The following is a 26,119-nucleotide window of genomic DNA, read 5'->3' as shown; positions in this document are numbered from 1 at the left end:
CTCTTGGGCACACTCTATTGGTGCATCTCCTGTCTGTCTTTGTTTATCCTGCATCGCTCCTTTCTGTTCTTTAATGTAAAGTTACTGTAGCGACGGAGCCTCTCCCAGCTGTTAACAGACTGTTGTGCTAGCTGGCTAGCTAGCGAGCTGTACCCAGCATGCCGTTCGGCGGTGTAATTTTATAAATGTACAATTATTAGTGTTACAAATTGTTTATGTGTCACAAACTGTTGTGTCGTGGTGTTTTGCCCTGTTAAAGAGCGTTAGTTGTGGGTTATTAATTGTTGTTATAAAGTTATAACCATGATTAGGGGTCCCTCTCAATACTCTTAAGACACAGGTGTCAAACTCAAGGCCCGCGGGCCGAATCCGGCCCCGCCACGTCATTTTATGTGGCCCGCGAATCCGCCAGCAAAAAAAAAAAAGTTACAAAAAAAAATAATAAGAAATTTAAAGTTAGACTTGGAAATAAAAGTATCCCCATGGTCGAAATTATGAGATAGAAAGTTGAAATTCTGAGATAGCATGTTGTCTGTGTACCGACATAAAAACTATCACAACAGGTGGACAGGAGAGGGAACAGCCCGTAAAGTGGTTTTCCAACAAGTGATTGAGTTGAAAAAGATCGACAAATAATCCCAAAATGTCCACGAAGAGAAAAATTGATGCAGAGGGAAGAAAATGTAATTTAAGATGGGAAAGCGAATACATGTTTGTGCTTCAAGGAGAAAAATGTGTCTGTCTTCTGTGTTATGATGCGTGTCGGTGAAGAAGGAATACTATTCACGTCGGCAATTTGACACCAAACACGGAGCTAAATTTAGCCTCCAAGAAAAACATAAAATTGTCCAAGAATTAAAAGGCAGACTGCAATCACAGCAGAATATATTTACAAAAGCTACAGCCCAGTGCATGCTAAAGGTATGTGAGCAGGTGAGCTCCGATCAGATACAGACTTTTACAAATGTCAGTTTGTGAAGAAACACCATCGCAGACCGAGTTCAGGAACTAGCAGCAATCTAACAACACAGCTAGCCGAAGAGACGAGCAGGTACTCGTCTTCTTCATTAGCTGTTGATGTCTTACAGTTACAACTGGCCCTTTGAGGGAAACCATGATGCTGATGTGGCCCAGAGTGAAAATGAGTTTGACACCCCTGTCTTAAGAGAACTAACTAAGACCGCTGCGCCCTTAGCGGCGAACAATATATTCTGCTGCCTGTTGAAGAGTGACAGCAGTTGTTTCGGCTATGACGGTGTGTGAAAAATTTATATCATACGGGAAATTGAAACCGGTATACCGCCCAGCACTAATCTGAATTGTAAATAGATTTGGATTAAAGCGTCTGCTAAATGACTGTAATGTAAAAGAAAAAAAATCGACCTGCCCTATTAAACCTTAACCAACAGAAAACCCTTCTGATGAGATAGAAATCTGTTAACAATGTTAACCAACTCTGATGAAGCGAAGTCTAGATCCATTTTATCATGAACGTTCAAGCCAGCAGTGTTAAATCTCAACTCCATATTTCATCAGGAGGAGAGGGACTGTCTGCTGCTGACACTCACGGTCAGCTGATGAAATTATAATCATCGGGTGTAGAGATTGGAATTGGTCTTGTCGGCTCTTTAATGACTCTTGACGTTTAAACGGTGTCTCATTTAAATTTATAACAAAATCTACATTAGAGCCCATTTTACAATTGTTGTCTGTCCCATGACTGAACCACTACCTGGTGTCTCCATATGGTGTTGCCTCAATGACGTACTGTATGGCCCAAACTTTCTGGTTGGGTATTTCCATAAATGTAGTGGTGGGCCGTCAGGGCCAGCAAGGCCTTCTCTGCTGGCCTAAACAGAATCACAAAGTTATAGCTATTTTATAATTTTTCATAAATACACTACATGTATTCTAATTCTTTTTCCCATTCGCTTATTTTCTCATTGCACAGCTACTGTCTTCCTCAGTTGCTCCGCTTCCAGTGCAGCTTGTTTTAAGTAGAGCTTTTATCCAATCAGATTTCACCTCTATGTCTCTAGTAGGGGTGCAACGGATCACAAACCTCACGGTTCGATTCGGATCACGGTTCTTGAGTCATGGTTCGGATCATTTTTCGGATCAACAAAGAAAAGGGGAGGAGACAAATATAACTTTGCTTTCCATTTATTAATTAAAGAACTTCAAGAACACTTAAAAAAAAGAACTTTGGGCTATAGTCAAACAAAAATATTGAAGATGTCCAATTAGAAACAAAATTAAATAAATAAATAAAAATAAAACATTCAAGAATATTCAATTCTGATAAGTTTAAGTGCAATATGAGGTATGTTGATACCCTCGTCCTTTGATCAATATTGAAAGAAAGAAACAGCCAGTGAGCTAGCTTCCACTGTTTCAACTGAACTAAACTGCTCGGCAACAACTTGGGTCTATGTTTACTTCCTGTCAGGTTATGTCATTCAAATACACCGCAATAATGTTTACCATTACTGTGACATTATTTTCAAAAAGATGAGAATATCTACATTGCCTGGGGAGAGGGTAGACTTTTCTGTGGTGACTGGGATATTACTATTGGGCGTGTCTAGCTTCCACTCTACTTCTGTCAGCACCTGCCCCAGGTGTGTGTCTGTGTGACTCTCACAAAGGGGGCGTGTCTGCAGCGCCGGACTATGAATCTCCACTCCGCCGTGGTGAAAGCGGTCACAGTCTTTTCCTTTTCATAGAGGCCTGGAACAAGCTTCATACTGAAGTGGGTGCGTGAGTGGATTTCGTAGCGTGGCTCAAGCATTTTAACCAGATTTTGAAATCCTTTGTTTTCCACAACAGAGTGTCCCCCGTCACTGACAGACCGGATGGTGGCTCTTCATATGTGTGGACATGCCGATGTATTGCCGTTATCATGTCTTTCTCTTTAAATAATTCCTACATACCGTAACGGTTTTGTCCACCACCCTTATCCGGCATAAGTTACAGGGAAGACAAAATGCTCCCAAACTTGCGACTTAAATGACGCCGGGGGCTCCTCAAGTTCCTCGTCCGCTCGCCATGACTTTCGCCGTTAAATGCTTTTAACCTGCTCCGTTCACGTGAACACACTACTGCTTTATATCTGTTCACTGACACTCTGCATTGATATTCGGGGACTTGTTACTTGAAAAGGAACAGCATCAGTAAAACTTTATTACACACTATGATGATTAAACTGTAAAAAAAAAGAAAAGAAATACTCAATTGATCCGCGGTTCATGAGTGATCCGAACCGTGAGGGGTGATCCGAACCGTGAGGGGTGATCCGAACGGATCACGGATCGATCCATTCGTCTTGTCACCCAACCTCTCCCGTGCGTCATTTCATTCTACTGTCCTAAATTAACAAGGTCATTATTGCGCTACCTACTGCCACCCACTGGCATGGAAGAGTATTTATTACTTAGCCAGCCACTATATTGCAGCTCAGACGCTCAACAATGGCAAAGTATTTGCAACAACTAAATATTTTATTGGACTCATTAAGTGAAATTGGACATTTTCCCACGGCACACCTGGCGATCTCTCACGGCACACTGGTGTGCCGCGGCACAAAATCACTGCGTTACACCACTAGTCTCCAGGTAAGAAGAGACACCTGAGGCCTGCAGAATTACAAGTGATTCCCTTTGCAGTTTAAGTGAATGGGGACGATATTGTTGATTGTCATAGTCTTCAACCAATCAGATCTTTAGTTTGACATGTTGGGCATATTCTTTGACATGCCAGAGCCTTCTAGCTAGCCTAGCCATACGTGATTGGTCAGTGGGCTAGCGTGACATGTTGGGCGGTGAAAAATCCCAATATCTGCTGCCTCTGCCGAACGGACATTTTCAGCCCTCAAATGTATTAAAACGTATTCCAAGAAATACAACTGGGGAGGCTCGACTGTCTTCACTGGGGTCCATGAATCGAGAAGGACTTCTTACTGGAAATAAAACGCACAGATGTACTGAACAACCGTGGGATTAAACGCTTTGTAATCAAAGACAGGAGGATGGACTTTGGCTTTAAATAGTGAACAGCACCTTTGGTAAGTGAACTGATTTTCTTTTTACATCTGCAGTAGCTTTAATATGCTTGTTTATGTATTATTTGTACAACTTGTTTTTATGAAGATGGATTTTTGTTTGGTTTTATATGTGATAGGAACTATTGTTACGTCCTATGTGTCCCTGGGGCAGTGTTGCCAACTTGGCGACTTTCTCGCTAAATCTGGTGACTTTTTTTGTCAAAAGCTACTAGCGACAAATCTAGTGACTTTTTCTGGTGTTGTTGGAGACTTTTCTGGTGTTTTGACTCTGACGTGAAAGCATGTACCGTTCTGCGCTGCCGTGAGCCCCTCCGCCGCCCCAAAGCACACACAGGCGGTCAGTCTCACAGCAGCCTCACGCAGCAGTCCCAGCTGCAGTCAGAGAAGAGAGACACTCTCGGCATATTCATGTATCTGCACTCTGCAGTTAGTGTATTTATAGGTGTTGAGCTTCATTTTTACACAAAACAAATAATAACCGTAGCTGTTGCGTCATAATGAGGACAGCAGTGAAGGCCCAGTTATAAAATGCACAGCCCGCCACTGCCTAAATGTTGCCTGGTTCTTGAGGCTCTGAGGGATCGAAGCCCCTTCAAGCATCTTCAAAAGAGATCAAACGTCAGTCCAGCCATCTTCTCCTTTGCTGTGAAGTTCTCATGAGCTGCAGCTTCATTAGACACTCATGCATGTTAAATCACTACTGTAGTCTGGACAGAAACCAAGCTTCTGGGCTTGACTCTCACCAGCTGGCTCCAGCGCTATTTCTCCGCTCACCCCTTTTCACAAATTGGCATTTGTTTTCTCCAGTTTTGGCCACATTTTTTTGCCTTATACGGGCTGGAGCACAATTGTCCACCAAGATCTGCTATGGCTCCACTCACCTCTCCATCTGACTGTGTCAGCTGCGCCCGCCTGGTTGATAAAATCACAGAGCTGGAAGGAAGAATATCCACGCTCTACAGGATCCAGTATGCCGAGAACCTCATGGATACCATCATCTTCGGTCCAGCACAAACCGACACAGCCAGCGACCGTGTGCATGATTCCATCGCTTCCAGTCCTGCTGCCGCGGCCCCTCCTCCGGTCACAGCTCCTGAGGCTTCTTGGCTACGGCTTGGAGCTATGCCTAAAGCCCTGGTCAGCTCCACTCCATCACATCACGAGCCCTGGTCCCTGCTCGCAGCAGCCGGATAGGGAGACATCCCTCTCCTACACCCCATAACTTCGATGTCCAGCTGAAGAATAAATATGACACCCTTGCCCTCCACGACTTCCCTCCTCTGGCTAGGGACTCCCAGCTTCCTATACCATCTCGCCTCGAGGGACCCACATCCCCGGCTCCCCCGACATCCCTACGCCAGTCATTCCTGAGCCCTCCTCTCGCCGCTCCATACCGTGCTTTACACCAGCACCGCGGCGAGCTTCTGTCCCCCGCTCTCTCAGTCCTTGCTCGTCCACTCCGCCACCACTGGTTAAATCCTCTCCTCCACCCACGCGTATTACATGCGCAGTGTTGTCGCCTCGTCCCCTCTTCGCCCCGACGACACTGATAGTCGGGGACTCAATAATCAGGAATACCCGTTTCTTCAACGCGACCACACACTGTTTCCCCGGAGCAACGGCTCACGACATCCTGCTGAAACTGCCTGGCCTGCTGCACGCCCTCCCGTCTACCATTCGGCGAATTATCGTTCATGTGGGAATCAACGATACAGCCCTCCACCAGTCTGAGTCGACCAAGATTGATTTTAAAAATCTTCTACACTTTTTAAACAGCTGTGGACTGTCTGCTTTTATTAGTGGTCCAACTCCAACACTCGGCCGTGGATCACAGCAGTTCAGCAGAGTCCTCAGCCTCCACACTTGGCTCCAAGCCGCCTGCAGGACCAACAACGTGAGCTTCATTGACAATTTTAACCTGTTTTGGGGCCGCTCTTCCTCTTTTAAGAACGATGGTATTCATTTTAACAAGCTGGGTAGCCGCCTGCTAGCGGCTAATTTACAGCATGCTGTACACTCTTGTCCACATGACTGACTATTTACTTTCCACACACACACGCCCCTTCTTCTTCTATGCTGCCACCTCTGAGCACAGTTTCCCGTGACTGCTCCCCCTCCTGGCCTTCCCTGTCATCAACCCCTTCAGCTGCAGCTCTCCCCATTCAGACTATTGTGACAGAGAGGCTGCCCCGTTCACACCGCATTCACAAAGCCATAAACAAAAACAACCTCAGCTACATCCCTCCCAGTGATGTTCATATCGGCTCCCAGCACAAGTTCATCATCTACAACCCCACCTCTGTCAATTCCATCCCGTCTCTGTGGACTCAGCATCGGCGTACCACCACTCCCTCATTACGTCATCATAACAAACAGCACGTGAATGCAGCCAACCTCAGAACCCTCCCCAAAACCTCACAATCAACCACAAAACACTCCATGAAGCTTGCTCTGTTCAACACTCGGTCACTAAGCAACAAAGGCCCAATCATCAATGAATTCATCACTGACAACAACCTTGATATCCTCTGTCTCACTGAAACTTGGCAAAAACACCTGGATTACTACGCACACAATCAAACCACCCCAACTGGATATCATTACCTGGATAAACCACGCCCTGATGGCCGCGGTGGAGGAATTGCCGCTCTTCACCGCCAACATATCAAGACCAGACTGACTAACACCGACAGTCCACCCTCATTTGAACAGCTCACATTCAAACTCTCTGGTCCTAAACCCCTGGTCATTGCAATTATCTACCGCCCCCCCCCCCCCCAAACCCAACCCTGCCTTCCTCTCTGACCTATCAGAATTTCTCACCCAGCTCTGCTCCGTCTCACCTTCCATCCTGTTGCTTGGTGATTTCAACATCCACATCGACTCCTAAGACTGTAAAACTGCCACCGAATTTCTGGACCTGCTTAAATGCTTCAACTTCACTCAACACATCGACTTCCCCACCCACAACCGCGGGCACATCCTGGACCTGGTCTGCTCCACTGAAATCACCATCAACCACCTCTCCGGCTATGACCTCACCATCTCCGACCATCTAGCCATCATCATTGAGATCGACATCCCAATCCCAGAACCCAAACTCACGCGCACCATCACTCTCCGAAATATCAAGTCTGTCTGCCCCTCATCCCTGTCAGCCTGTCTCACTGAAAAATTCTCCACACTCTCCCCCTCCCTTAGCCCCTCCCCCTCAGACCTGGTCAACCTCTACAATAACACACTATCCTCCTGCCTTGATCGGCTTGCCCCTCTCAAAACCAGAACTGTCTCATTCACCCACACTGCTCCCTGGTTCACCCCTGAACTCCACCTCATGAAATCCCGGAAACGCAGACTAGAGCGACTCTCCAAAAAAACCGGCCTCACAGTTCACACCCTGGCGTACAAGGAACACATACAGCAATACAAACTGGCTCTAAACTCTGCTCGCTCCACCTACTACTCTGGCATCATCCGCTCTGGTTCGACCAACCCCAAGGTCCTCTTCTCCACAATAAACAAACTCCTCAAACCTATGGACAATCTCTCCCACTCCTCCACAGCAGAGAAATGCAACTCCTTTCTGACGTTCTACAAAGCTAAAATCGACACCATCTACAACCAACTGGCCACTTCCAGCCCCGCTTTGTCCAACCCTGTATCTGCAAATCCTCCACGAACTGACCGGTCACTCTTCCGATTCTCTCTCATCTCCCCCTCGGATCTCAATAAATCACTCTCTGGCATGAAGACTCCGACCTGTGACCTCGACCCTATCCCTTCCACTTTAGTTATGGCCCGTCTCCCGGCCCTCCGCCCGCACCTCCTCTCTGTCATCAACTCCTCCCTGTCTACTGGCTCCGTCCCTCCCGCCCTCAAACTCGCCTCAGTCACACCCATCCTCAAAAAACAATTACAGACCCATCTCCAATCTCCCTTTTCTGTCTAAAATACTGGAACGCACTGTTGCCCATCAACTGAAAACTCACCTGGACTCAAACCAACTGTATGAACCATTTCAATCCGGATTCAGATCTCATCACAGCACAGAAACTGCCCTCATCAAAGTCACCAACGACCTCCTCCTCTCCTCTGATGAACACTCCCTCAACATCCTGATACTGCTCGACCTCAGCGCAGCCTTCGACACCATCAACCACTCCATCCTCCTTTCCCGTCTCGAGTCCTCCCTCCACATCACTGGCACAGCCCTCTCCTGGTTTAAATCATACCTCTCTGACCGTGAACAGTTCATCAGCATCAACAAATTCAAGTCTGACACAGCCCCAGTCTCTCAAGGTGTCCCCCAAGGTTCAGTACTCGGTCCCCTCCTCTTCATCCTCTACCTGCTCCCCCTTGGTGACATCATACTCCACCATGGTCTCCAGTACCACTGCTATGCTGACGACACCCAGCTCTACATCTCCACCAAATCCATCACCCCCACCATCCACTCCACCATCATCAACTGCCTAACAGATATAAAAACCTGGATGCAAGCAAACTTCCTCAAACTTAACACCGACAAATCTGAAGTCTTCATCATCGGCCCCAAATCATTAAACAATTCCCACCACAACTTCTCACTCTGCATCGATGGCATCACTGTTCCTGCCTCCACACATGTCCGTAACCTCGGGATCATTTTCGATCAAACTCTCTCATATGAACGCCACGTCAATCACATCACAAAAACCGCCTTCTTTCATCTCAAAAACATCGCCCGTCTCCGTCCCTCCCTCTCCTCCGCAGCCGCTGAAACACTCATCCACGCCTTCATCACCTCTCGACTGGACTACTGCAACAGCATCCTGTACGGCTCACCCACCAAAATCATCAATAAACTACAATACATCCAGAACTCAGCTGCCCGTCTGCTCTCCCACTCCCGCACCAGAGACCACATCACCCCAGTCCTTCAAAACCTCCACTGGCTCCCCATACAGCAAATAATCCAGTTCAAGATCCTCCTCATCACTTACAAAGCCCTCCACAACCTTGCCCCTTCATACCTTTCGGACCTCCTGTACCATCACACTCCCAACCGCAACCTCAGATCTGCCGACGCCAACCTCCTTACCCCCCCTACTCTGTCCAAGCATCGGACCTGGGGGGACAGGGCCTTCTCCGTTGCTGCCCCCTCCCTCTGGAACTCCCTGCCCCAACACCTCAGACATTCTTCATCACTCGCCACTTTCAAAACTGCACTTAAAACTCACCTATTCAAATCTGCTTTTAACCTCTAAAGTCAGTCATGTATGTTTTCTTTCTTTCTTTTCATGTTTATTTATTTATTTATTTTTTCTTAGTTATGTCGTATATTTTGTTCTTATTATAAATGCTTCTGTTGTTTCTATTGCCTTTTAAAGCACTATATAAATAAAATGTATTATTATTATTATTATTATAGACCGATGGGATTCCGCGACGAACACACGCTAGAGAGCATTCACCTTCTATCTGCCACACCCCGCCTGATAAAAGATACTGCTTGCTGGAGACCGGCCAAGAACACAATTAACAGTTGCTCTGGGTGTTCACATGCAGCAAGGCACGGAATAACACATGCAGGAACTAGAAGACGATACTAACATACAAAGTTGTGGAATCTATGATGTGCATTCTGCCAGTTGTATATTTATACACACAAGGTTTGAACTGTGCAAAACTCCAACTCCTTCTGTTTAGGGAAACTGTGAGATGTGATGAAAAACCCTGGTAGGTGGAACCTGAGTTCAGAGTTTTTATAATAAATTATAAAGAGACACTTCCTACATATGGAGCTTTAAGGCCTTATGGGAACATCATGGGGATATTATAGAGAACCTGAGACAGGAAGTAGCTGGAATAATATAGTAATGGAATGTAGTAGTGCAGTCAGCAAAATCTACAGGACAGGTTGCCATCACATTTCTACACTTGAGGATGACATCTTTCCTTTTCGGACACTGAAGCTTATGAAGCAGTCATGACCCTACAGGATGACCTCGTTTTATCTAAATGAACCCTGGTAGCAACCGGACACCTGTGAGTGCTTGTTTTGCAGTTCAAAATAAATGTCCCAGTATCAAATTTATTGACAGTGAAGTTTAGCGCAAGATCTAGCTTGGAGCTACAGTTATTTGAGTAACCCCCCCCCCCCAAAATAAACAGACAAATTGAATTGATTAATCTCAAATGTGTTTGATATTTACCTGAATCTGGATGTTTTAGAATTAGCCACTATATCTATGATGAAGCTGGACAGTGTGTTCCTGTGGCCTTGCAATTCTAAACATTCCTGCAATTTATTACGAATCATACAACTTCTCTATAAAGAGACACGGAAAATGTCATAAAGGAGACTACGGTTTGCATTACATTATGCAACAATAGAAAACACACTAGCAACACAACCATAGACTGTACATGAGAAGTGGACGTAACGTGGTGTCACCCATTGGTTTGTGGACTGCGGTTTTTTTGAAGCCTCGAGTTCGGCTTTCGCCATCTTGGTATTTTGGAACCAGGAGTAACACGAGAGGATGGAGCTATATACAACCAAAGTTTTAAGACGAAGACACAGACGACTCCCGGATCAGACAACGCTGTGGTAGAGACCTGTCAATCACAATGTAGCCCCGCCCTAAAGCATACCCTGCTTTATGGTCTATTTGACTCTAAATGGACCATCATTTACTAAATGAACATTATGCTGTATTGACGAAGACTTGAAACTAGAGATTGAGACTATAAACTCATGTTTACAATGTTTACCGAGGTAATAAATCAAGAGAGAAGTAGAGTCATTTTCTCATAGACTTCTATACAACCAGAGGAGTCGCCCCCTGATGGACATTAGAGGGCGACTTTCAAGTGCAAGTTTCTTCCTAATAGGCTGCCGGTCTATAAGTTGCAGACATATCAAGAAGCCCAGGCTCCTCCAGGTTTGAGGGACTCACACAGAGTCCCTGACGTGTTGACATGTAACTTGTACATTTCTTAACATGACTCAGTTAAATATCGGGGCACTATCACACCATCTACATCTGCTCTGTTCTCTACAGGAAGGGACACCAAACAGGAAGTGGAAGCTTTCCCTCCAAAGGCGCACCGTTTATTACTGAATTTGCCCTCAGGGAAAAAAAACATTAAACGTCCGCAACCACCTCCGGTCCATCTGCAACTCCTGCTCGCCACATATAAATACCGCACTGCTGATAAATACACACCTTCAAGAATACAACAACACATAGCATATAAGAAATGCCTGTGAGTATCGTTTCCTTGCAGTCTACCTTGGGAGAAACTATTTTTTACAGAGTCCATGTTGTATTTATGGCGAGGCCATGACTGGCAGTTTGGTGGCACCACACCCACTCCTGCTGTAAAAGAGCGTCTTCACAGGAACTCTACTTGGCAGTGGGATCCTATACTTAGCAGGCTGGTTTCATACATGGACTAGATGAACAGAGTGTTTTATTGTCTGGTTTTACTGGTAGTAGCAGTGGTGATGGGACAGTTAAATAGAATAATACAATAAATGTTTTTCGAAGGGCCAACACTCAAATGTCCAAATTAAAATAGCATGCGTCTCCTCACTATGTAGGATGTCTCATCTTTTGGAAGTGCATTCTAGGACAGTCACAGTGAGTGACAGTCCTTTTAATATACAGCAGCCTATAAATACGACTCTCTGGCTGATTACTATCCTCATTTCAGACTGACTAACACTAGTTCTAGGTCTACTAACTAGGTCTACTAACACCATAATGTAGCTGCATATTAATGAAGGAAAGAACAAACATCCACCCAACTCAAACCAAATACAGAATTTAGATGTCTGTAATTGGTAAAAACATTTGTAGAAAACAGATGCAACAGTTGGACAACCATACTAAATGAATACAGTCAGAGATGCAAAGTGTTCTTCAGAGAAAAGGTCTTCCAATAAACAATCCGTCTATGGTTTTTCAATTATACTGTTCAAATGAATGAATGGCCATCCGATCAGAAGACAACACTGGTCTAAATCAAGTGGAACACACATTAACAGACACCATAGGAGCACAGCAGCATCTACACTCTGTACACATGACTGCTTTCCCTCTCTACTTTGAGCTTCTGGTTTTCTTGTTTTCATTTTTTCAGTTACAAGCCAAGACTGCGGGTGACTCATCGCTGGTTGGCAGGGGAAGCAGGAATTTGATCCACATTAAATTTACAGCAACAATTCTGATTAATATTCAGACTTCATGGTCGAACTACTGTATCAACTTTGACTGTGACGAAGGCACATAAAGCCACACTTTTCTGGTTTGTTTGCAGGTCCTCTAAATGCCTCTCTATGTGCTCGTTTCCACTGAAGGCGTCCGACTCCTGCCCAGAAAGTACCAGCATGCAGAAGTGACAGGAAATGATGCATGCATGCAAATCAAACATGGTAGACAAGACACTCTTATTGCATCTTCTTTGCTCAAATAAGCACTTCAGGTGTGGAATGATTTGGCCAATAAACTGGCCAAACGTCAAATTAAATAATGAATTCATGGTTCCGGTTATGAAGGGAAATGAATCAGATCAATTAACCAAAATACATATTTTGCTGATGAATCATAACTCCTACAAGACTGTGTGAGGCCTCAGAGAGTTTGGTGTTATTCATGTGAGAAGCCACAAGTACCCAATGATCCTGAAAAAGAAAAACAGATTTGATTCCACAGCTGGGAGTACAAATCCTCTATTTGATTTTCACTTTTCTGAAAGGTCATTCCAGGCCTTGTGGGAGGTTGGCTGCCTGACAGCTGCACAGCCACACACTCTGGGACTGAGTCTTTTGTTCAGTCTCTGTGCAAAGATACAGTCTTTGGCCAACGGGTTGATGCACGAGTTTTCAAAAACTTCCCTTTTCGTCCAGCTTGATTAGAGCCAGATATAGAGCGGATGCAGCAGATATAATTAGCCTAGCAGGCCCTCTAGTTTGGCTTTTTATCCAATTAAATCTGTTTGTCATTTGGGTTCCTGCATCTTCTCCACATCAGAGTCCCAAAAATGAAAGATACAGCCTTTATTTGCATGCAACGTGAGCTAAAATATCAGCATGGATCTTGAAATGTATCTCCTGCAGCAGTTGTGTGACACTCGCATGAAGCACATTCTCACAGTGTCCACCCACCCACCCTCTCTACATAATGACCTCAACCACCTCCAGACGCCGCTCGCTGCTCCGCGCTCTCGTCTTTGATCGTGACGCCTTGTCTCCGCTCAACATCCTGTACGCCCCTGCACTAAAATCTGAGGTTCCATCTGAGAAGTGAAACAGAGAGCAGCATCATATCTGGGAAACACTCCCCCCCCCCCCCCGCACTGTAACTGCACTACTTGCATGGCTGGTTTGTGCAGAATATATGAATTTATTGTTAAGCATCAGGAAACATTTGGAAGTTCAACCTCAGCTCCTATAATAAGTCTAGTTTATATATTAAAATGCAATAAATTCTAAGATCCTCAGCACAACAGGACCAACAGTCACCTGACAGACATTCAGTGAAGCTTTGGCTGAACTGCAGGCTGCTGAGCACAGAGAGGAGAGGAGAGGTTCAAATGTAAACGGTTCCAGATACACAGAACGAGGAGCCTCATTTCCCACAACAACACAACATTGATAACACTTGTGGACACACGGAAAAATGTTGAATATATAGATTCCATTGTTTTCCAATTTTTGTAAAGATATTCAACTTGTTTTTTTCTTGTTTTTTATCATTTATGGCATTGTAACTGTTATACTGCACAAAAGACATGGTTGAGATGCAGGACTAAAATGTCCACAGAGAGTAAAATGTGACCGGAGCAAAAAAACGCCCTAAAACTGCTTGGAGTTCAGAGGACAAAAATGTCCCCATTGAAACTACAACTTTTGATCCTACGTCTATTACGGCATCAAATCACACATTATATTAGACTTCAATCTAAAGCCCTGGCTTCTAGACTGTAGTTTTGACTAATTCCCACCAGACGTTTCCTCCTGTTTGCCCTATGAGGCAAATACATACTATTTACCAACAGAGGCATTAAGTAAACAAACTGGCATTTAAAGGGTTAACATTCTGAAAATGAATGAATATTTAGTACTTATGATCAGGACTGATGTTGGTTAAAAGAGTCCTTTTTCTGAAACTGCTCAAAAAATAAAAATGTGTCAAAATCAGTATTGTTGCTAATCATTGACATATCCTGACCAGTGAAAAACAATCCTCCCAGCATTTAGTTTGAAGAAAATAATTACATTTTCATCTCTTTTTTCCATAAAGACAACAGTGGCATTATGTACAAATTGCCATTTAAAATTCTGAAATGAGTCAAATGGTAGTTCTGATTAGGACCGATGTTGGTTAAAAGATTTAACTTGGCGAAAGTGGAAAATAAAGTCATATTATTTTAGTAAAGGGCATTTTTCTACTCTAAGGACATCAGAGCAACTTTTTTGAGTTGGTTAAGCTGCACTAATTAACATTTTTACATTAATAACGGCTAAACGACTCTGTAATGTGAAAGTATTGCTCAAAGAGAGGAACCCACTGAGAACTATCGACTACAAAAACAGAGCTAGGAGAGAAAGTGAGTTGTATTTTTATTTAACTTTAACAGTTGTGGTGTTTCAGAGGTCAAAGGTCAGGCTCTCAAGTAACAGCTGTTGGAGCTTCCCACCCGCTGTGTCAAAATCTTTGCATTAGATTGAACCACTACAAAGTGGGCGGGCTTAGAACGTAGCGCCATGCGGAGCTACAGAGCACTGTGGCCCCACACACACCTCCCAGATTTAATGATGGCTGGATGTCATGACATGTTGGTGCTAGCTTACGTAAGCAGACGTCATATTTTACTTTTACAGGAAGAGAAGATGGTTGGATTTGGATATCAAAATCCAAAGAAAATAGATGAATAAATATTCACCTGGACTTTAACGAAAAGCTTTCTGTGAAACGTAAAACCCTAAACATCGATTCCCATTTCTCGCCAAACCCCTTTTTTAACTGCACTAAACCTTTGCATCGCTTGGAGCCGTCAAGCTTCTTAATGGAATCCTCCAGTAGAGAGATTCAACGACGGCCTACAGTATGTGGTGAGCCTGCTACATCACTAACCACTGTCTCAGAGGATAAAAGCATCTAAAAATAACTGTCAGAGAGTCAGAGGAGACGGTACATGCGCTCACAGCGCTGGCAGCGGGTCAACACACTGTCGCACATCTGACGGTCATATCTGGCTGAAGCAGAAACAAACATGATGCAAGACCACGCATGCTCTGCATGCAGATAACAAAAGAGCGAGCTTGCCTGTTGACTGCTGATGGAAGATAAATCTGTGCAGCGCCATGAGCTCACTGGGGTTTAGTTACTGAGTTAATAACCAGACAGCATGTATCTTCAGGGACTGAGCTTAAATCCACGATGAGTTGGTTTTTTTGTTCTCTCTGATTTTTTGGTGGCAGCTCAAACGGAACGTCGTGCAAAGAGACGAGGGCTGGGAATCATTTTGAATTGTTTAGTAGTAGAAATCTTTTCAGTGAAAAGGGTCTAAAATTGGCAGAATTTTGTTTCAAATCAGGAATTTCATATCTAACTAATCAAAGAAACACAAACCAAAACAAGTGTGAATCTAACCGGAACAACGCATTTGTGTCAGAACCAAGAAGAAGTTTCTACCTCAAGACTGCAGAAGAGAGGCCGCATTACGACATCCTGGGAAAAACGAGCTGCCATCTGTTGATGCAACTTCCTGCTGATCTCTGCACAACTTGCTCTCGGTCCCAAATTCAGTTGTTATTGACGGAGAAAAAGGAAATCATGAAAGGATAAATCTGCTTCAATAAAACTTGGTTCTCATTTTCCTAAGTTTGTATCATCATTACTGCCAGTTACAACAAGGTGAGAAACTGCTGATGGACAGTGCTGTCCCACAATGCAATGCACGAAGAGATACAGAGAAGCTGCAGTTGGCGGTGAAACAATAGAAAACTATTTAACAAAAAAGTTTTTAAACTTTTAAACATCTTATTCACTCTCAGTGAAGTGTGTCATGTTTACCGTTTTGGCAACCAAAAACTTCAGAGCGTCCGAGGACGAATACGTCTTCGACCACACTGTAACGTCTGAGTAAAGAAGAGTCACAGCGAGTGAGCCGTCAGTGTCACTCGGGTTGCTATACGGTCAGGCAGTGAGCTAATAAACTGCATTTACAGTGAATGCACAGCAGATGACGGGTGCACCTGTTCAAGGTCACGGTTAATTCAGATGAACTTTGCCTTCTTCTCCACCTGTTCTATACTATATCTACGTCCAGTACAGGCCACCACGGACCGTCCAGAGATCTGAAGATGCTGACACACATTTCTCAGTCATCATAATTGGTGAATAATAGTTATATCTAAATTACTAAAATATGTATGGACTATTAGTAGTAACTGCACCAGCATACAAACATAGTATGAGTATGAGCTGATATTAGCTTCACAAAGCATGTACGCTGAAAATCATTTTTCACTGCAGATATTGATTGATCTATCAATCAGATTATTCTATATGTAATTCTGCATACCTTTACAATATTGTGATACTGCTTCTGTATTGATAAAGATATTTGTATTAACATTGTGCCATTGATTTCAGCCGGATCACCCAGCCCTACGTAAATGCTTTTGCTTTGAAAAGCCTGCATGTCATCATACAAGCTTTGGGTGGAGAAGCGTATTGTATATTGGTATCTTCTCGTTATCAAAGCATCACAGACTACAGCAATGAGTCGTCATCTGACCCGTGATAAGATAAGAGCCGGTCAGCTGACGTGAGACACAGGAAGGAGCAGCTGTACAGCATGGCTGCATGTTACTGTATCACAGCTTGTCAGTTACTAAATCACCGTCATTATGACACGTCAGTGCAAGATAATCCCTATTAAAGGCAGACATCTTCATCGAGCAGAGTGGCAGCCTCGACACTGGCTTTTACTCGTCAGCTCCCTCCAGCAGTGTTGGCCACAGACGCTGGCGAGCGTCTCCACCTGATATTTACTGTTCCCCTGGGCCTTGCCGCCCCACCGATTTACAAGACAAGCAAACACAACATCGGCGCATAAGGTGGGACAGCAGGGACCACAGATGTGCAACAAAAATCAGCATCGTGCAACAGTGTGAGAGCTCCTTGGAAACAGATGGCATTGTGGGGGATCAGAGCAGGTGGAGCTTCTGAAACACCCTGAGGTTTGTGGCTTCCTTGCAAAAACCAAACGACTTTGAGAAAGAATGTTTCATTCAAATTCGAACTGCTTGTGCATAAAGGACAGCCTGATACAATATCATATACAGTGCTAAACATTGTATATACACACGTGTGTGTACATACAGCAGTTTTCTTTGATCCCCTGACAGCTCTGCTTGGCCTGTTGATGTGGCTGCTGGAAACACAGCCAGGACCTCATTCAGCTGTTAGCACAACTTCATTTAATAAAACGTTAATTTTAACAAAGCTAAATGTTTCATAAAGTTAACTAATTATTCTGACATTTCACATTAGTCACCACAGAGCAAGGCAGATGATAAACAGAAAACGTTTTTAAAAGTTACAATCAATTCTCACATTCATCTTGACCCCGCGTGCCAAAAATAAAGACAGCAGTTTGAATAGAATGCTTAAACCATCACGTGCTAAAACTGAAACTAGCGAGCAGCAGGACATGTAACTACTGCAGCTGTTTACCAAACACTTCAGCTCCCACACACCTACACACTTAACGTTACACAAGTGCTGCTGTCATTTTGCAACACAGCTTGCATCGAGAAATTAAGTGCCTACATCACTATTTGAAAAATTAAAATTTTACATGCTGCTACATGCTATGCTACGGTATAATTGTAGCTGAATAAAAAAAAAAGACCTTAGAATGTCAATGTTTTGGAGCAGCGTGCCTGTTTTTCCCACTATCCTCCTCTCCCACCGAAATATATCAAGGAATGCGGCAGGAAGCACTGCGAGAGAGCTGTGCAACATTATTTATTAAATTAAAAGCTTATTCAAGTAAAATGCACAGCCGACCGAGCCTGAAAACGTTACAGTACTGTAAAATGCGACAAGCCATGTCTCCCGACCTGCGTACGACGTACGCAACAATTATGGCCAATTTTGTATTATTTTGGCAATGTGTTGCCTCCATAACCATGTGAGCGATATCCGAACTCTCAGTCAGTCAAGTTTCCATAACGCTGTTGTCAGTATAAACCGCTGAAGAAAAAACACACGAGACGTTTTTCTTTGCTTCACTCACCCAAGCTGTTTGTAGAGGAATCCATAATACGAAGCGTAACTTGTGTGAAGTTTATTCAGAGGTAAAGCCTGGACTGAGGTGGGTTTTCCATGCTGAGAGGAGTGTCAGAAGTCACACTCTGGGGACCTGTGTCAAAGTGTCAGGTTGAGCAACAAGAACACCGGAAACGTGGGCAGTTTTCCTGCAAATAAAGCGCTATTGTTTATTAAAGAATACAAAAATGACTAAAACACATTCCTAAATCCCGTTAATAGTACGTAAGAGTATATAATTACGTGGATAAAAGTAAATAAGATAACGAATTAAAACAACAAACACCTCGCTAACTGAGATATCGAACGTGTCCACCGGAAGTTACTTACCTCATTATGGCTAGCTTAATACTAGTCGCGGGAAGGCACCGACGAAGAGATGCGTTGTGAAGTGTCATCTATGAACTACCTCCAATAGTTATTGTCTCCACTCACAGTAGATGTGGAGTACCAGAAGAGCACAGGATAAAACTTGCAACACAACATGTTCAGGCTACACATCAACGCCTGTCAAATAAAAGCTGGGAGCCTATGTTTGTTTGGTAGCCATTTGTCGCCATCTCTCGGTGGGGTTGTGTAGTGCAAAACCGTTTAACGCATTAGTTACGACCCAAAATACGGTAATACATATGCATTCTATTTTTTATTTAACGTTAGCTTTTACTTGTAACGCCTTTGTTTAAATACATTTTGTTTTAAAAGCCTAGCGTACATTGTTGGGTGCCACTAAATATCATTGACCAAAATAGGCGCCCAAATACCTTTATGACTGTCTATCTTAGAGGAATGTTTAACACAATTCAATACCCCTAAACGTGTGTCTACTGTACAAAATCATACAGTCTATGCGCAGAACAGGGGTGGCGGAACAATTGTTTGCGCTAATGTGTCTGTTGTTTGGGGGGAAGCGAATGTATGTAGGACCAGGAAGTACAGCCGGCTTGACATCATGGAGGCGTCCACGGGAGGTTGATTTCTGAAGGAGACTTCATTTCTTCGTACGTTCGTCAGTTTAAATGGTGAGTATTGAGCAAGGGATGAAGAGCTAGCCTAAATATGTTAGTGTAAAATGTACACCAGTCATGTATTATAGAATATCAGGTCATAAGGATAATTTGGCTGACACTTTGCCCTAATCACCCCCTCTTTTATGCAAAAGTTATTACAAAAATATGTCCGCTTAATGTTTTCTTGGCAAATATTTATACGCAATAGAAGCTGACTGAAGAACGTTTATGAATAAAGCAGAGTCTCTAAAAACAATAAATAATGTATTATAGTAAACATTAAACTGCTCTTCAGTCAGAATCACAACAAAATCCATGGTTCTGGGTGTTGTCACTATTGTAGTAGAATAGAATACCTTGAGAGCAGATTTGTGAATGTTCAGCTGTTCACCGTGTCATGTGCATCGTCCCTCTGCAGCTCTGTTCCCTAAACGTTGGTGTGATGGCTCTACCATGAAGTGTGCCCGCTGCCTGCTCCAGCTGCAGTGCCTGAGACTGGTTGGCCAGTCAGCCAGGTCTGCGGTTCAGTATGGCACTCTGCTCCAGTCAGCGTCCTCCAGTCAGCCCAACACGCTACGCAGCACCCCGCACCAGGTAAACTTTAATCTCCACTGTTAGGGCCAGATGCAAAAATATTGGTCATTTCAGGATGTTTGCATTATAATCAAAGGCAGAAAAAGCACGTAAGAATGACTCTGACCTTTCCTCAATGATGAGTTTTCAATTCTGGATGCATTCAACCCACCAAGCAGCACTAACCGCAATAAAATCCCAGCCTTTTTTCTTCTTGCCAACCAATTGTAGGCATTGAGAGGTTTCCACGGCAGCCCAGGGCATGCCAAGGGTCGACCTGTACCCGCGGAGTTCATCGACGAGGACGACAAGAAAAGGGACAAGTCCTTGGTCGCCCACGACGACCTGTTTGAGCGGGTGGCCAAAGAGGTCAAAACCAAGGCCACATTCAATAAAGTGGTGGACGTCTTCATCAAGAGGGACGTGAGGCGGCGGGGTCACGTGGAGTTCATCTACGCCGCTCTGAAGAAGATGCCGGAGTTTGGCGTGGAGAGAGACCTGGTGGTCTACAACAGGCTGCTGGATGTTTTCCCCAAAGAAGTGTTTGTGCCCAGGAACTATATCCAGCGGATGTTCAACCACTACCCCCGGCAGCAGGAGTGTGGAGTGCAGTTACTGGAGCAGATGGAGAACTATGGTGGGTGTCTGTAAACAGCCTGCTCATGGAATCCCTGGAATGGATTTGGAATACGTTTGACATTAATATAGCAGCATCTGTCAGTCTAAATGATTGTGTTTTCAGGTATCATGCCCAACATGGAGACCAAAGTCCTGCTGGTCCAGATCTTTGGAGAGAAGGGCCACCCCATGAGGAAGTACCAGCGCATCATGTACTGGTTCCCCAAATTCAAGCACGTAAGCCCCTTCCCCGTACCCCAGCAGCTGCCTGAAGACCCAGTGGACCTGGCTCGCTTCAGCCTGACCCGCATCGCTAACGACCGGGACGCTAAAGTCACCGTCCACCAGGTACAACTGTACGCGTCGGATTGGTGAAATAAGCCGGTTTACTTTCTCTCAGAGAGCGAGATGGTCAGATGGGTATCGATCTCATGTCTGTGTGTAAAGTACAGAGCTGCAGTTAGCTTAGCTTAAAGCTAGGCCTGACTCCAGCTATAGCGTAATTTGCTAGATACAGTTGGTGGGCACAGGTTTTGGTCTCTGTACAGACACGATGGTATCAAACCTAACAACTTCACTGTGGTGACACGACTCAAGAAATAGTTGCAGTTTACAACTACCCTTATTTTAAACATTTGTTATCATTACAAATGTTGACTTACAGGTTAAACCAACAATATACGGTGTTGGTAGATGGATTGAAACTTGATCAGGTTAAGCTAAGCTAACTACATCCTGATTCCAGCTCTACAGGGACTGAAATACACACACAGGAGGTTGATATCCATCCGTTCATCTCCTTTAAATTCACAAATAACAGAGAGAGCTACGTGTTAGCCTGTGCTAAACTAGCTCCTGTAACTAAATGCAGTGTCTCATTGAGGATGTCTTTATTGTTAGTTCTGAAAAAAGTTATTTTGAGGTTAACTCTCTAATTTTCAAACCCATGATTTTTAACCACCAGTAATTTAAACAATTAATTTGTTAGCATACAAAAACTACAGCTGTCATGAAAAACTTAATGGGAGCTGTAAGTCTTTCATTCTATATTCTTCTGTAATTTTTCAAACGCTGTAATCTTTTCTGACTGAAAAACATCCAGCCTTTTGTTATTCCCTGTCCATTTTTATAGTTCACTACTCAACTGGTCTCAGTCCGTCAAGCTAGTGACCTTTAATCAATGACGGTCTGGGGCTTATGGGAAATGGTGTTCATTTATATAATAGAAGAAGAAAAAAACATTTTACAAAGGCGTTGCCCAACTTGCATGGAAAGATTATAAGATTGTCATGTAAAGGTTGATCATGTTTTTTTTTTTAATTTATTTGCTTTTTTGGTTAAACTCCTAAGTTGTCTAGTTAATGTGCAATATTGCATTGATTTTTGAAAACGTATCATCCCTTTCTAGAACCTCCCACATAATGTTGAGTAACGTTATGTTCAGCTCTCTGCAGTTCAAACACAACAAGCAGCAGAACATAACGAACTGCTCTACTTTGTTGTAAACACTTTTTCTTTCTGTCTTTGTCAACCAAAAATGTTTTTTTGCTCTTCCCTTTAGCTGCCCTGTACAGACGTTACAGAGAGTGGAGAGCAGATCACACAGCCACATATAGTAGGTACGGAAACTGTTTGTTTGTCTCACATTAAATGTGTACCAGCGTGGTTTAGTAAGTGGATATAGGAAGAAGACTGGGATTCAAATCGTGTATACTGCTCTGTGACATGACAGAAATATGTCAGATATTGTCTTCTTTGAGTAATAATTGCAGTAAGTGTTTTTTTTAGCCTTACTGAAAAGGAAACCAGAGAAACGACAGTAACAAACCAGGAAACTGGATTATTCAGAAATGTTGTGTTGGTACAATGGTCGGGTCAGACCTATAAATATATATCCAGACTTTTGCTCATTGTCTTTGTTTTCCTTCCTTCCTGTGTTGACACCAGGTATCCAGAGCCCCAGCCAGGTGGAGCTGCTGGCGAACCACAACCCGAGCAAGCCGGTGTTTGTCGAGGGCCCCTTCCCTCTGTGGCTGAGGAAGAAGTGTGTGTACTACTACGTCCTCAGGGCTGACCCCACACCGCGCGACGAGAAGGTAGGAAAATCCTCCGCTCCTCCGATGGAAACAGATTGGGTGTCATCTAGGAATCCTGTGCTCCTGATCTTACTGAAGCTGTGTGTCCCCCCCCCCCCCCCCCCCCAACAGGTCGAGGAGCCCTTTGATCCAGAGAGGTGTTTGGACTATCCTCTGCAGCTTGAACTGGATTTGGACCGTGACCTCGGGGACGAGGAGAGCTTCGACGTGGAAGACGGTAAGACACCGAAGCAGTCAAATATATTTCCGTGATTATTCTTGGTGAGAATGAAAGCACGGGAAACCTCCCACTGAGTGTGTAATGCAGCTGTTGTGTGTCTTGTATCCAGTGGACGAGGGTCCAGTCTTCGCCATGTGTATGACCAGCCGGGGTGAACAGGCCGTCCTCAACCAGTGGATCTCCGGCCTCCAGGAGAACAATCCCATCCTGGGTCGGGTCCCCACTCTGTTCCGCCTGGACACTGGGCCCCGGGAGCTGCAGGGGGCGGCTGACAAAGAGTCAGCCCACCACCACGGCCCAGAACCTGAGACCCAGAAAGAGGAGAGACAGCCTCAAGAAGAACCTGAGGTAACAGTGGAGGAAGAGCCGAGGACGAGCCAGAGGATGAAACGGTGAACAGCAGTCAGACTGTGCGGTTAAGACTGAAAAATCCTAACATACTGTACTGTGATGGGTAGGGGCTGGACTAGTGTGAGCTGGTTCACTGAACTAAGCAGAACCTGAGGAGTCTATGTCTCTAATTATGGTAAGCTTCTGTAATCAAATAAATTACATTTAAAAAAACTGCGCTTCCTCATTTTAGTCTGTCAACATTAGGCCAGTCAACATAACTACTTTTGTTGGACGATATATTGTTCCAGAAATGATCGTGATAATGATGTTATTGTGTAATAGCATAATAATGCAAGTAAACCCTGACAAACAGCAATGATCTTTGAATTCTTCTCACATATTGGAATTGGAAAGAGAGTCACTAAATAGTGTGTAAGAAACAACACGTGGTTTATTATACTCTTGTGTGAATTCATGACAAATGAAAAGTATTGTGTATTTTCTCATTTAATTTAATTTACTTAGTATGTGCTTGTAGTTGTCAATTTAGACAACTTAATTGTGTATCACGACATCTGGATTCAGGATTTCATCACAATATGATTTAACCAACGATAAATGATCTAACCTGAGGCATCAACTCGCTAACAAACCACCATTTTCTGACAGAGAACCGAAGCCTCAGACTTGGAGGTGTTGGCATTCTCACCTCATACTCAGCTGCAAACCTGGTATCTACACTCTGGACTAGATGGCTTATAGAAAGGACACAATATTTCCACAGTACCTCCAATAGGACTCCCTGAGGGACACAATGACAAGTCCACAAAGCACGTACAGTGTAAGAGAATTCTGATAACTCGGCCGAGCAGAAAGAATGGTAAATACACGGATCTGCCCTTTTTGTTACCTTCTCTAGTGTGTCTTCATGAAGTTCATTAAGGTTCAGTATGTAGATGCCCTCCTCTGCCCCAAGAAGCAGGTACTGATCTAAGAAGGGAAAGTGTTTGTTAAAGGGAAAATATTGTTTCCTGGATCACAACTCGTGTTCAGCTGACCTGTGTACTAATTAATGATTTTGTACGTTTCCCCAGCAAATGGATTAAATAGTTTAAAAATTAGAAACGTGTAAAAACTGACTGCAATGACAGCAATGGTAGTGAAGACAACAACTCCCATGATCCCGCACTACTTCACTACCGAACCAAACTCTTTCTTTGGTTATTTTTTTGATTGAGAGACCCCTCGTGGCAGAAAATAACACATTGTTCCTTTAATGCTAAACTTCGCTCATTAAACATGTTAACATGCTAACACAGCAGGATAACATGATACATGACATGCTTAACATTAAGATATTAACATCCAAAGCTGGTAACTTTACTGTTAACATGCTACTCTAGTGTGCTAAATTGCATACAGCAAAAAAGAATTGTTATCACAAAGAATATTATAATATTCTACTGCTTTTATACTATTAAAATGGTCTATAAAAGGTTGCCAAATATTGTCAAATTTCTCTTCTTGTTTTTTCAGAGAGAATAAGATTTTCTCTAGCTCCAAGTGTTTCATAACATGCCTCATTAGATTTAATTGTGTTGGTGCAGTTCTCCATTTCCAATTGATTAAAATCAATCTTGGTGCCAGCAGGCTAACAAATGAAATCATATTGTGTTTCACACCATTTTTTACTCTGTTAGAGTCTATAATTCCTAGAACTGCCTAAGGGATCCAAGTCTATGGGTCGATGCAAAAATTCTGATAAGGTCTAAAAGATATTGCTCCAATAGTTTGATATCCTCAGGCAACTCCAGAACAATGTGTTGCCAGTGCCAGCCAACATTCACATGAGGGATCTATATCTGGGAATATTCTACTGAGCTTTCGTTTAGACCAATGTAAACGGTGTTGTAAAGGACCTCTGAGAATGTGTAGTGTATTTAAATAGATTGTTCCTTTTTTATGTCTTTTATTTTGGACATTTTGTCACTGGAGTCGGTGCATGTTGCGCTTTTATTTTGAAGGTATAAACCGGAAGTAAGAAGCCGTTAGAAAGCCGTTAGAAAGCTGTTAGAAAAGTCGCTAAAGGGACGGAAAAAGTTAACACGAAGATGGATACGGTTTTATTATTTTAGCACCTGGCCGATATAGGCACAAGTTCTTACGGTGTGATTTCATTAAAGAGTTATGGACCATCAGTTCAAGACTACAGACCATTATTCAGCCGGGATGCTACAGGTGTATTATCTTAAACTGCAGAAGGCCATGTCTTGCACACACTGAGGTGTTATAAATCTGTTCTAAGGATGTTTCCCACTGCTCCTCTGAAATCTCTGTACCTAGGTTGTCCTTCCAAATTGATTTCAAGTGTTCCATAGTTTTTTCCGTTATTTTTGACCACGGATTCTTTACAAATTCAGTTTATATTTAGTTTCAAAAACTTAGTTCAGGAACGGGACCACGCCCAGAACACGGCTCATTTCCCCTGCACAAGTATTTAAGCTCAACGAACCTGTTCACTTCCTCTTCGACTCCGTTCTCTCATGACGTGCGATCCCCGAGCCGAGACCACGTACCTCACAACATGGACCTGGAGATCTCCCTCACTCCTTCTGACAACGATCTCTTCGAAGACGATTCTCCTGAAGTCCCGGAGACAGCACCGTCTCCCATTATCTCTCGCCGCCAGCAAGCTCAGCTGAGATCAACCATCTCCGACCCCCGCAGTGCCCGACAATTCTCGGACAATTCCGAAGTCGTCGGTCCTTCGCCGTCCAACAACCCCAGGGGGAGATCCCGACTCCGGCGTCCGAGGGACATCGTCCCTCCACAACGCCGCTCTTCCACGCGCTCGAGATCCAGCCGCTCGAACAACG

The 26,119-nt window shown here is 43.8% G+C and overlaps 2 protein-coding genes across 5 annotated transcripts in view; one reads left to right on the top strand and one right to left on the bottom strand.

Moving 5' to 3' along the window:
* The window catches only part of eml3 (EMAP like 3), a 56,679-nt gene extending 37,812 nt beyond the window's left edge, over nt 1-18,867 (bottom strand). Inside the window, exons 1-2 of one of the 4 annotated variants that reach the window (XM_076087153.1) lie at nt 18,727-18,867; nt 18,365-18,545 (exon numbers count right to left, since the gene is read on the bottom strand). In XM_076087153.1, the coding sequence (XP_075943268.1) occupies nt 18,365-18,389 (25 nt within the window). In that variant the 5' untranslated portion in view covers nt 18,390-18,545; nt 18,727-18,867. Of the gene's footprint in view, nt 1-15,750; nt 15,891-18,364; nt 18,546-18,726 lie in introns of those variants that run through there. The other 3 variants (XM_076087156.1, XM_076087154.1, XM_076087155.1) reach the window with 3 other exon arrangements.
* A 452-nt stretch (nt 18,868-19,319) lies between these two features.
* Nucleotides 19,320-23,638, top strand: ecsit (ECSIT signaling integrator). Its single transcript, XM_076087152.1, has 8 exons — nt 19,320-19,415; nt 19,822-19,997; nt 20,208-20,613; nt 20,719-20,942; nt 22,156-22,213; nt 22,542-22,690; nt 22,802-22,907; nt 23,020-23,638. Exons 2-8 carry the CDS (start codon nt 19,857-19,859, stop codon nt 23,304-23,306), a joined length of 1,371 nt encoding a protein of 456 aa, XP_075943267.1. The 5' UTR covers nt 19,320-19,415; nt 19,822-19,856; the 3' UTR covers nt 23,307-23,638.
* The last annotated feature ends 2,481 nt before the right edge of the window (nt 23,639-26,119 follow it).

This window comes from Anarhichas minor, unplaced genomic scaffold, assembly GCF_050575085.1.
Source record: "Anarhichas minor isolate MPS153535 unplaced genomic scaffold, ASM5057508v1 ptg000009l, whole genome shotgun sequence".
Classification (NCBI taxonomy): Eukaryota; Metazoa; Chordata; class Actinopteri; order Perciformes; family Anarhichadidae; genus Anarhichas; species Anarhichas minor.
Note: the sequence above shows the minus strand (reverse complement) of the source record. Positions and strands in the feature narration are given on the sequence as shown.